Source organism: Bombina bombina, chromosome 2, assembly GCF_027579735.1.
Source record: "Bombina bombina isolate aBomBom1 chromosome 2, aBomBom1.pri, whole genome shotgun sequence".
NCBI classification, from domain to species: domain Eukaryota; kingdom Metazoa; phylum Chordata; class Amphibia; order Anura; family Bombinatoridae; genus Bombina; species Bombina bombina.
Window position 1 is genome coordinate 597918216 of NC_069500.1, and position 12605 is coordinate 597930820.

Sequence of the window (12605 nt, forward strand, 5' to 3'; positions counted from 1 at the left end):
ATTCAGGGGGCTTCTTTTGTTCTTCCGACCTGGACTGTAATTTCAACAGATGCAAGTCTCACAGGTTGGGGAGCTGTGTGGGGATCTCTGACGGCACAAGGAGTTTGGGAATCTCAGGAGGTGAGATTACCGATCAATATTTTGGAACTCCGTGCAATTTTCAGAGCTCTTCAGTTTTGGCCTCTTCTGAAGAGAGAATCGTTCATTTGTTTTCAGACAGACAATGTCACAACTGTGGCATACATCAATCATCAAGGAGGGACTCACAGTCCTCTGGCTATGAAAGAAGTATCTCGAATTTTGGTTTGGGCGGAATCCAGCTCCTGTCTAATCTCTGCGGTTCATATCCCAGGTGTAGACAATTGGGAAGCGGATTATCTCAGTCGCCAAACGTTGCATCCGGGCGAATGGTCTCTTCACCCAGAGGTATTTCTTCAGATTGTTCAAATGTGGGGGCTCCCAGAGATAGATCTGATGGCCTCTCATCTAAACAAGAAACTTCCCAGGTATCTGTCCAGATCCCGGGATCCTCAGGCGGAGGCAGTGGATGCATTATCACTTCCTTGGAAGTATCATCCTGCCTATATCTTTCCGCCTCTAGTTCTTCTTCCAAGAGTAATCTCCAAGATTCTGAGGGAATGCTCGTTTGTTCTGCTAATAGCTCCGGCATGGCCTCACAGGTTTTGGTATGCGGATCTTGTCCGGATGGCATCTTGCCAACCATGGACTCTTCCGTTAAGACCAGACCTTCTGTCGCAAGGTCCTTTTTTCCATCCGGATCTGAAATCCTTAAATTTAAAGGTATGGAGATTGAACGCTTGATTCTTGGTCAAAGAGGTTTCTCTGACTCCGTGATTAATACTATGTTACAGGCTCGTAAATCTGTATCTCGAGAGATATATTATAGAGTCTGGAAGACTTATATTTCTTGGTGTCTTTCTCATCATTTTTCTTGGCATTCTTTTAGAATACCGAGAATTTTACAGTTTCTTCAGGATGGTTTAGATAAGGGTTTGTCCGCAAGTTCTTTGAAAGGACAAATCTCTGCTCTTTCTGTTCTTTTTCACAGAAAGATTGCTATTCTTCCTGATATTCATTGTTTTGTACAAGCTTTGGTTCGTATAAAACCTGTCATTAAGTCAATTTCTCCTCCTTGGAGTTTGAATTTGGTTCTGGGAGCTCTTCAAGCTCCTCCGTTTGAACCTATGCATTCATTGGACATTAAATTACTTTCTTGGAAAGTTTTGTTCCTTTTGGCCATCTCTTCTGCTAGAAGAGTTTCTGAATTATCTGCTCTTTCTTGTGAGTCTCCTTTTCTGATTTTTCATCAGGATAAGGCGGTGTTGCGAACTTCTTTTGAATTTTTACCTAAAGTTGTGAATTCCAACAACATTAGTAGAGAAATTGTGGTTCCTTCATTATGTCCTAATCCTAAGAATTCTAAGGAGAAATCATTGCATTCTTTGGATGTTGTTAGAGCTTTGAAATATTATGTTGAAGCTACGAAATCTTTCCGTAAGACTTCTCGTCTCTGTGGTATCTTTTCCGGTTCTAGGAAAGGCCAGAAAGCTTCTGCCATTTCTTTGGCATCTTGGTTGAAATCTTTAATTCATCTTGCCTATGTTGAGTCGGGTAAAATTCCGCCTCAGAGAATTACAGCTCATTCTACTAGGTCAGTATCTACTTCCTGGGCGTTTAGGAATGAAGCTTCGGTTGACCAGATCTGCAAAGCAGCAACTTGGTCCTCTTTGCATACTTTTACTAAATTCTACCATTTTGATGTATTTTCTTCTTCTGAAGCAGTTTTTGGTAGAAAAGTTCTTCAGGCAGCGGTTTCAGTTTGAATCTTCTGCTTATGTTTTTCGTTAAACTTTATTTTGGGTGTGGATTATTTTCAGCAGGAATTGGCTGTCTTTATTTTATCCCTCCCTCTCTAGTGACTCTTGTGTGGAAAGATCCACATCTTGGGTAGTCATTATCCCATACGTCACTAGCTCATGGACTCTTGTTAATTACATGAAAGAAAACATAATTTATGTAAGAACTTACCTGATAAATTCATTTCTTTCATATTAACAAGAGTCCATGAGGCCCACCCTTTTTTGTGGTGGTTATGATTTTTTTTGTATAAAGCACAATTATTCCAATTCCTTATTTTATATGCTTCGCACTTTTTTTCTTATCACCCCACTTCTTGGCTATTCGTTAAACTGATTTGTGGGTGTGGTGAGGGGTGTATTTATAGGCATTTTAAGGTTTGGGAAACTTTGCCCCTCCTGGTAGGAATGTATATCCCATACGTCACTAGCTCATGGACTCTTGTTAATATGAAAGAAATGAATTTATCAGGTAAGTTCTTACATAAATTATGTTTTTCCCCCAAAATTGATGTCTCTGATTTAGCATGCTCTTGCTTTGTGTGGGTTAACGTTTTTTTTTTTTTCTTTTCTTTAAAATTTTACAAAGCTACATGGGGGGTATAAAAGACAAAGCCTGTATTACATTTTCTCTTCTACTGGATGTAAGCCAACATGATGATTATTATTGCAGATGTGACTAGAAAGCAAATAGTCTTAAACCCTACAGATATTTACATCTATGGGATAGTACCTTTTTATTTATATTTTTAATCCAAATGCTGCTGTTGCTTTATTTAATTTTCTTTCTAATTTAAGGTATTAAAAATCCTTTGAAAAATTGTGATTTGTTATCTTTATTTTGATAAAGCCTATATTTCCTTCTTAATATGAGGAGAGTCCACAACCTCATTCCTTACTGTTGGGAAATACTGAACCTGGCCACCAGGAGGAGGCAAAGACACCCCAGCCAAAGGCTTAAATACTCCCCCTACTTCCCTCATATCCCAGTCATTCTTTGCCTTTCGTCACAGGGGGTTGGCAGAGAGGTGTCAGAAGATTCAGAGTAGTTCCTTATGAAGGGAATCTGCCCTTCACAATGGGACTGGAGTTTTAAGTAGTCTTGTCAGCCTCTCAGTGAGAGCATTGATGAATGTCGACACATGTCGCAGCATTATCATAATAAAATTATGTGATTAATCCCCCCTGTTCAATAATCCCATTCTGGAGATATCAACCCTTGATTCCAAAAGATAAAAGGAGCCACACTGTGACCCTGTCTTCTTGCATTATCATATGTGTATTAAAAATAATCTTTGCCGTGGAACAGAAACACAGCCTCTCAAGTTTGAGAGTCTTGTAGCATCGCTCCTGACATGGACTTAAATGATGGAAGCAGGCAGGGAAACTCGTCAACACTGATTGCTTAGGAGCTGTTAATAAGAGTCTGGATGGGTTCGCAGAAAGACTCTCCCTGCATCTCCAAACAGGATAGGTTTCAAGTCTCATCCACACAGGGGCAGATTCCTCTTGTCAAACCTGTCTTCAAGGCCAGAAAAGAAAGAAGCCTTTCTGGGTGCGTCTGGGAGTCATTGTCCTGGTACCTCTTACAGAAAGAGGTCTGGGGTATTATTCAAACCTTTTTGTGGTCCCAAAGAAGGAGGGAACTTTCCACCTGATTCTGGACCTAAAGTGCTTAAACACGTTCCTATCTGTTCCCACATTCAAGATGGAGACAATAAGGTCCATCCTTCCCTTAGTTCAGGAAGGACAGTTCATTACCACGATAGATCTGAAGGATGCTTACCTTCACGTTCTGAAACACAAGGAACACTTCAAGTTCCTAAGATTTGCATTCCTGGACCTGCGCTACCAGTTTATTGCACTACCGTTTGATCTAGCTACTGCTTCAAGAGTTTTTTTTACGAAGGTTCTAGGGGCTCTGCTTACAGTGGCCAAAGCCAGAGGTATAGCAGTAGCGCCATACTTGGATGATATTCTGTTTCAAACACCATCCTGTCATCTGGCAGAGGACTATTCGAAAGCCCTTATCTCTTCTTCGATCTCATGGATGGAAGATAAACTTAGAAAGGAGTTCTCTTATTCCCAGTACCAAGGTGGAATTCCTGGGTACTATAATAGACTCCATATCTATGAGGATATTTCTTACAGACCAGAGACATTACAAGCTATCTTCTGCTTGTCTTACCCTCCAGACCTCCTTAACGCCCAATGTGGCTAGGTGTATGGAGGTGATTGGTCTTATGGTGTCTAGCATAGACATCATTCCTTTTGCTAGATTCCATCTTAGACCTCTTCAGCTGTGCATGCTGAGACAGTGGAATGGTGATCATTCGGATTTGTCTCAACAGATTTCTCTGGACAACCGGTCGAGAGAATCGCTCTCCTGGTGGCTCTGTCCAGATCACCTGTCCCAAGGGACATCCTTCTTAAGACCATCCTGGGAGATTGTGACTACGGATGCAAGTCTATCAGGATGGGGAGCTGTTTGGGGTGCCCGGAAGGCACAGGGCCTATGGACTCGAGAGGAATCCCTCTTCCCGATCAACATTCTGGAACTTTGAGCTATCTTCAATGCTCTGAAGGCTTGGCCTCTTCTGGGTTTGTCCCGGTTTATCAGATTCCAATCAGACAACATAAACTTGGTGGCTTACATAAACCATCAGGGGGGAACGAGGATCTCCCTATCAATGAGGGAATTATCTCGGATTCTGGAGTGAGCGGAGGCCTACAACTGCTTGGTATCAGCGATCCACATTCCAGGTGTGGACAACTGGCAAGCGGATTTCCTCAGCAGACAATCCGGGGGAATGGTCTCTCCATCCCAAGGTGTTTGCGGAGATTTGCAATAGATGGGGGACACCAGAGATCTCATGGCGTCCTGGCTCAATTCCAAGCTGCCCAGATATGGGTTGCGGTCCAGGGATCCTCAGGCAGAGCTAACAGATGCATTAGCAGTGCCTTGGAGGTTCAATCTAATTTTACATTTTTCTACCGTTGCCACTTCTTCCTTGTGTGGTGGCCCGAGTCAAGCAGGAGCAGGCATCAGTGATACTGATTGCTCCATCATGGCCACAAAGGATGTGGTTCACTGATCTGGTTGGGATGTCCTCATCTCCTCTGTGGAAGTTACCTTGTCGCAGGTATGTGCTGGAACCAGGGTCCTTTTGATCATCAAAATCTAGACTCTCTGAGGCTGACTGCGTGGAGATTGAACACTTAGTCTTAGCCAAAAGAGGTTTTTCTGAGAGGGTTATTGACACTCTCATTCAGGATCGTAAGCCTGTTACTCGTCGCATCTATCATAAGGTGTGGAGAGCTTACTTATTCTGGTGTGAAGAGTGTGTGGTTTCGCCCGTCATAAGGTCAAGGCGGCCAGGATTATTTTCTTTCTCCAGGAAAGTCTGGAGAAGGTCCTTTCTGCCAGTTCCCTGAGGGGACAGATTTCGGCCCTTTCTGTTTTGCTGGAGCTCCCTGATGTGCAATCCTTCATTAAAGCTCTGATCAGGATCAGACCTGTCTTTAGATCTAATGCTCCACCTTGGAGTTTGAATCTTGTTATTAAATTTTTGCAATGGGCTCTGTGTGAGCCTATGCATTTGGTTGACATCAAATTGTTGTCCTGGAAGGTTATTTTTTCTATTGGTTGTTTCAGCACACAGAGTTTCTGAAATGGCTGCCTTGCAATGTGAGCCTCCTTATCTGGTGTTACACACTGATAAGGCTGTTTTACGTACCCGCTTGGGTTTTCTTCCTAAGGTGGTGTCTTATCGTAACGTCAATCAGTAGATTGTGGTTTCTTCATTATGTCCTAATCCTCCTCCTTCAAAGGAATGTTTACTTGATAATCTGGATGTGGTTTGAGCTTTGAAGTTTTATCTTCAAGCTACTAAGGATTTTAGACAAACTTCTTCCTTGTTTGTTATCTACACTGGGAAGCATAAGGGTCTGAAGGCCTCTTCGACTTCCTTATCTTTTTTGGGTGAGGAGTGTTATACGCTTGGCTGTCGAGTCAGCGGGACTTAGACTTCCTCAGAGGGTTACGGCTCATTCCACTAGAGCGGTGGCTTCCTCTTGGGACTTTTAAGAACGAGGCCTCTATGGATCAGATTTGTAAGGCGGCTACCTGGTCCTCCTTACATACTTTTGCAAAGTTCTACAAATTTAACGTTTTTGCTTCTGCAGGAGCAGCTTTTGGGGGAGAGGTTTTGCAGGCTGTGGTGCACTCAGATAGGGTCCGCCTTTCTTTTACCCCTCCTGTTATCAATCAGTGTCCTCTGGAGCTTGATTATAGTTTTCCCAACAGTAAGAAATGATGCCGTGGACTCTCCTCATATTAAGAAGTAAAACATAAATTATGCTTACCTGATGATAATTTCATGTCCTTCTGTATGAGGGGAGTCCACGGCCCCGGCCTGTATACTCTGATGGGCGGACCAAAATTTGTTTTTTTCTTTTGGCACCATTTATATCCTGATATTTCTCCTACTGTTCCTTGTTCCCTTGGCAGAATGACTGGGATATGAAGGAAGTAGGGGGGGGAGTATTTAAACCTTTGGCTGGGGTGTCTTTGTCTCCTCCTGATGGCCAGGTTCAGTATTTCCTAACAGTAAGGAATGATGCTGTGGACTCTCCTCATAAGGAAGGAAATTAAATGATCAGGTAAGCATAATTTATGTTTTTACATTGTTTCAGGAAATTGTCCAGATCAAAACTATTCCCTCAGCAATTGGAATCCTGGCCTTGATGCGACCCAAAAAGTTGTTATAGGGAATGGAAACTTTTTTCGATTGCAATCAGATGCCACAGTGCATTCTATAACGATACAAGATGGAGGTTTGTTCTTTTAGACATCCTATTAGTATACATAAATTAGAATACGTTCTATAAACTGAACCTATTGGGATTAGACAGTGTAAAATTAATATTTTACTCTCCTAGACTATATATTGTATTTTTATGTGTATATGTGTCTGATCTTTGATAAAAAATACCTTTTTTTTTTAATTTTATTTATGTTTTGGTTACTTCAGTATATATAGTATCAATTTACAGCTGTGCTTCCTTACAGGTGTACTTGTTTTTGAAGACCATGCAAATGGTTCAAAAAATATTACTTTGAGGACTCGTTATATCTTGATAAAGGATGGTGGAGCACTTCATATTGGAGCAGAAAAATGCCCATATAACTCCAAAGCAAATATTATTTTATATGGAAAATCTGATGAAGGGGACACTGTACCTGAATTTGGCAACAAATTTATTGGTGTGGCAGCTGGCGGAACACTGGAATTACATGGAACTCCAAAGTTATCTTGGACCTTGCTAAATAAATCACTAAATTCTTCAGGCCTTATGACTGGAGCTTACAGTTTTCAACGCAGTTTTTTCAGGGGTCTTAATGTTAGAGTTGTAGATCAAGATACTGCTCAAGTTTTAGAATCTGATAGGTTTGACACTCATAACAATCGAAGTGAAAGCAAAAGATTTCAGGATTTCATTAAAGCTCTTAATCCTGGTCAGATTATGGCTATTGCAGTTGGTGACTCTGCTGCCAAAAACTTGTTGGAAGAGACCAGAATTACAGTTAATAATCTTCTTGGAAGTACACTTGTCAAAAAATTAAGCTATCGGTAAGATGATTTCCTTTATTTATACAGTACTATTTTGATACTTTCTAAAATAGTTTTTTGGAAATTTTTTCATTAGGTAAGAAATGTAATTTTTTTCAGTAGATAAGAAATGTAAAACTATCATCCTGACTAAATAACTGTGACCTCCTAAGAGTTCTTTCAAAACTATTTGAAAATAAGTCTACAAGGAATGACTGGAACTATATTTTTTGTCTTTGTATATTTAGACAGGCATGGGCTTTTGTTGGTGTTATTGGCGGTGGAAATTCTTCTTACAGTGAATCAGTCCGAGATTATGAAAATCATAGCACTGGAGGAAGGGCAGTTGCTGTGAAAGAATTCTTTACATTGGATGGGCAGAGGTTTACCGTCGGAGCATACAGTGAATGGATTGAAGGTACGGCTATTAAATACGGAGTTGGACTTGTACCTTTATTAACATTATTGCTGTCTGAGCTGAAGAGCTTAAAAATTGTTTTAAAAGAAAGGATGCCAGTCACAAACTGTTTCAGATATTAATGCACTTTTTTTTTAATAATTTGTGTTACATTTTCCAATAAGAAAAAATTATAAATTATAAACCTACATAAAAGAATGCATGATACAACAATGAATTACAAAATTTTTTCAAGGTATAAGAATACAATATTAGAATACAATAATAGAAAATGTCAGGTCTATACCGGTACATTTATTTATCATAGGTGTCTAGAATAACTTATACGTCTTTTGTAATCAAAGTTAAAAGACAACATGTGGTCTCACCAAAATTACATTTTAATTTCCATCTCTATTTTCTATATATAGAATCCAAGGTTCCCATATTGCTAGAAAGAGGTCTTTCGTATCTAAAAGGTCTGCAGATGCTCTGCTCATTTGATGATAAATGATTTTATTTTTTATAATATGATATGAGGGGACCATGGTTTTCCAATAGTGAGCTATTACCAATTACCAACCTAACTATTGTACAGATTAATGCTACTAGCTTATTGGCTTTCAAGTGCAATCCTTTAATTGCTTCATGAAGTAGAGCTTGTATTGGTGTTAAAAGAATATCTTTTTCAAATATATCACTTAGTAATCTAAATTTCTTTCATGTAATTAGCAAGAGTCCATGAGCTAGTGACGTATGGGATATACATTCCTACCAGGAGGGGCAAAGTTTCCCAAACCTTAAAATGCCTATAAATACACCCCTCACCACACCCACAATTCAGTTTTTACAAACTTTGCCTCCCGTGGAGGTGGTGAAGTAAGTTTGTGCTAGATTCTACGTTGATATGCGCTTCGCAGCAGGCTGAAGCCCGGTTTTCCTCTCAGTGTGCAGTGAATGTCAGAGGGATGTGAAGAGAGTATTGCCTATTTGAATTCAATGGTCTCCTTCTACGGGATCTATTTCATAGGTTCTCTGTTATCGGTCGTAGAGATTCATCTCTTACCTCCCTTTTCAGATCAACGATATACTCTTATATACCATTACCTCTACTGATTCTCGTTTCAGTACTGGTTTGGCTATCTGCTATATGTAGATGAGTGTCCTGGGGTAAGTAAGTCTTATTTTTTGTGACACTCTAAGCTATGGTTGGGCACTTTATACGTAAAGTTCTAAATATATGTCTTTAAACTTATATTTGCCATGATTCAGGATAATCAGTGTTCCTTCTTTCAGACTGTCAGTTTCATTATTTGGGAAAATGCATATGAATAAAATATTTTTTCTTACCTTAAAGAAATTTTCTAATTGACTTTTTTCCTTGCGGGCTGTTAGGCTCGCGGGGGCAGAAAATGCTTCAATTTATTGTGTCATTCTTGGCGCAAACTTTTTTGGCGCAAAGTTTTGTCATTTTCGGCGCCATAGTTGACGCCGGAAGTTTACACGTGGTTGCGTCATTTTTGACGCATGTGTGTTACAGACGTTTCTCTTGTTAAGTGTGTTCAGTCCACGGGTCATCCATTACTTATGGGATATATTCTCCTTCCCAACAGGAAGTTGCAAGAGGATCACCCAAGCAGAGCTGCTATATAGCTCCTCCCCTCACATGTCATATCCAGTCATTCTCTTGCAACCCTCAACAAAGAAGGAGGTCGCGAGAGGAGCTGGAGTTTTTACTTATCTATTCTTCAATCAAAAGTTTGTTATTTTAAATGGCACCGGAGTGTGCTGTTTTTCTATCTCAGGCAGTATTTGGAAGAAGAATCTGCCTGCGTTTTTTTTCTATGATCTTAGCAGGCGTAACTAAGATCCACTGGCTGTTCTCGACATTCTGAGGAGTGGGGTAACTTCAGAAACTGGGAATAGCATGCGGGGTCCTCCGCAAATGAGGTATGTGCAGTACATTATTTTCTGGGAATGGAATTGACTAAGAAAATACTGCTTTTACCGTATGATGTAAGTACAGCCTTAAATGCAGTAGTGGCAACTGGTATCAGGCTGATAAATGTATGCGCAGTCGAGTTATTTTCTAGGGACTAGAATTTGACTGAGAAAATACTGTTAAAACTGAAATAATACTTAAGCCTTATCTGCAGTGGTAGCGACTGGTAGCAGGCTTAGTGATAAATTTGCATGACATTGGAAAATGTTGTTTTTTAATAAAACGTTTACTGGCATGTTATTCGTTTTTGTGAGGTACTTGGTGATAAATCTCTTTGGGCATGATTTTTTTTCCACATGGCTAACATATATTTTCTGCATAGAAACCATTATATCAGGGCTCCCACTGTTGTAATTGGAGTGGGAGGGACCTTGTTTTTAGCGCCTTGTTGCGCAGTTAAAATTCTAGCACAGTCTTCCTGCTTCTTCCTCCTTGATCCAGGACGTCTCTAGAGCGCTCAGGGGTCTGCAAAATTCATTTTTGAGGGAGGTAATCAGTCACAGCAGATCTGTGACAGTGTGTTTGACTGTGATTAAAAGCGTTAAATCTTAATTGATATCCGTTTTATCCGTTTTGGGTATTGAGGGGTTAATCATCCTTTTGCTAATGGGTGCAATCCTCTGCTAATAATACACTTCTTGTTAAGAATTGTTTAATTATATCTGTATTTTTGAAGCGCTGCAGCGTTTTTTATATTACTTGTAAACTTATTGAAAGTGATTTCCAAGCTTGCTAGTTTCATTGCTAAGTCTGTTTAAACATGTCTGATTCAGAGGAAACTGTTTGTTCATCATGTTCAAAAGCCAATGTGGAGCCCAATAGAACGATGTGTACCAATTGTATTGATATTGCTTTGAATAAAAGTCAATCTGTACCGATAGAGAAACTATCACCAGACAACGAGGGGGAAGTTATGCCGCCTAACTCTCCTCACGTGTCAGTACCTGCGTCTCCTCACGTGTCAGTACCTGCGTAAGATTGAGACGCCAAGTACATCTAGGCCCTTACAAATCACTTTACATGATATGGCTAATGTTATGAAAGAAGTATTATATAATATGCCCGAATTAAGGGGCAAGCGCGATAGCTCTGGGTTAAGGACAGAGCGCGCTGATGACACGAGAGCCATGTCTGATACTGTGTCACAATTTGCAGAACATGAGGACGGTGAGCTTCATTCTGTCGGTGACGGTTCTGAACCGGGGAGACCGGATTCAGAAATTTTAAATTTAAGCTTGAGAACCTTCGTGTGTTACTAGGGGAGGTATTAGCGGCTCTGAATGATTGCGACACGGTGGCAATTCCAGAGAAAATGTGTAGGTTGGATAGATACTATGCGGTACCGGTGTGTACTGACGTCTTTCCTATACCAAAAAGACTTACAGAAATTATTAGTAAGGAGTGGGATCGACCCGGTGTGCCTTTTTCCCCTCCCCCGATATTTAGAAAAATGTTTCCTATAGATGCCACCACACGAGACTTATGGCAGACGGTCCCTAAGGTGGAGGGAGCAGTTTCTACTTTAGCCAAGCGTACCACTATCCCGGTGGAGGATAGCTGTGCTTTCTCAGATCCAATGGATAAAAAATTAGAGGGTTATCTTAAGAAAATGTTTGTTCAACAGGGTTTTATATTGCAGTCTCTTGCATGCATTGCGCCTGTCACGGCTGCAGCGGCATTCTGGTTTGAGTCTCTGGAAGAGGCGATTCGCACAGCGCCCTTGGATGAGGCTTTGAGCAAAGTTAGAACCCTTAAGCAAGCTAATGCGTTTGTTTCAGATGCCGTAGTACATCTAACCAAACTTACGGCTAAAAATTCCGGATTCGCCATACAGGCGCTGGACACTCTGGCTTAAATCCTGGTCAGCGGATGTAACTTCCAAATCTAAGCTACTTAATATTCCTTTCAAAGGGCAGACCTTATTCGGGCCCGGCTTGAAGGAAATTATTGCTGACATTACAGGAGGTAAGGGCCACGCCCTTCCTCAGGACAGGGCCAAACCAAAGGCCAAACAGTCTAATTTTCGTGCCTTTCGTAACTTCAAGGCAGGAGCAGCATCAACTTCCTCCGCTCCAAAACAGGAAGGAACTACTGCTCGTTACAGACAGGGTTGGAAAGGCAACCAGTCATGGAACAAGGGCAAGCAGGCCAGAAAGCCTACTCCCGCCCCTAAGACAGCATGAAGACAGGGCCCCCTATCCGGAGACGGATTTAGTGGGGGGCAGACTTTCTCTCTTCGCCCAGGCTTGGGCAAGAGATGTGCAGGATCCCTGGACGTTAAAGATTATATCTCAGGGATACCTTCTGGATTTTAAAACCTCTCCTCCACAAGGGAGGTTCCATCTATCGAGGTTATCAACGAACCTAGTAAAGAGAGAGGCATTTCTACAATGTGTACAAGACCTCTCAATCATGGGAGTGATCCACTCAGTTCCGCGATCGGAACAGGGACAAGGATTTTACTCAAATCTATTTGTGGTTCCCAAAAAAGAGGGAACCTTCAGACCAATCTTGGACTTAAAGATTTTAAACAAATTCCTAAGGGTACCATCGTTCAAGATGGAAACCATTCGAACCATCCTACCCATGATCCAAGAGGGTCAATACATGACCACAGTGGACTTAAAGGATGCTTACCTTCACATTCCGATTCACAAAGATCATTATCGGTACCTAAGGTTTGCCTTTCTAGACAGGCATTACCAGTTTGTGGCTCT

The 12605-nt window shown here is 41.0% G+C and overlaps 1 protein-coding gene across 1 annotated transcript in view; it reads left to right on the top strand.

Moving 5' to 3' along the window:
• The window catches only part of CEMIP2 (cell migration inducing hyaluronidase 2), a 380284-nt gene that overhangs the window by 111832 nt on the left and 255847 nt on the right, over positions 1 to 12605 (top strand). The window contains exons 3-5 of the mRNA XM_053702507.1: positions 6573 to 6713; positions 6949 to 7510; positions 7738 to 7907. Of these exons, the coding sequence (XP_053558482.1) occupies positions 6573 to 6713; positions 6949 to 7510; positions 7738 to 7907 (873 nt within the window). The remainder of the gene's footprint in view (positions 1 to 6572; positions 6714 to 6948; positions 7511 to 7737; positions 7908 to 12605) is intronic.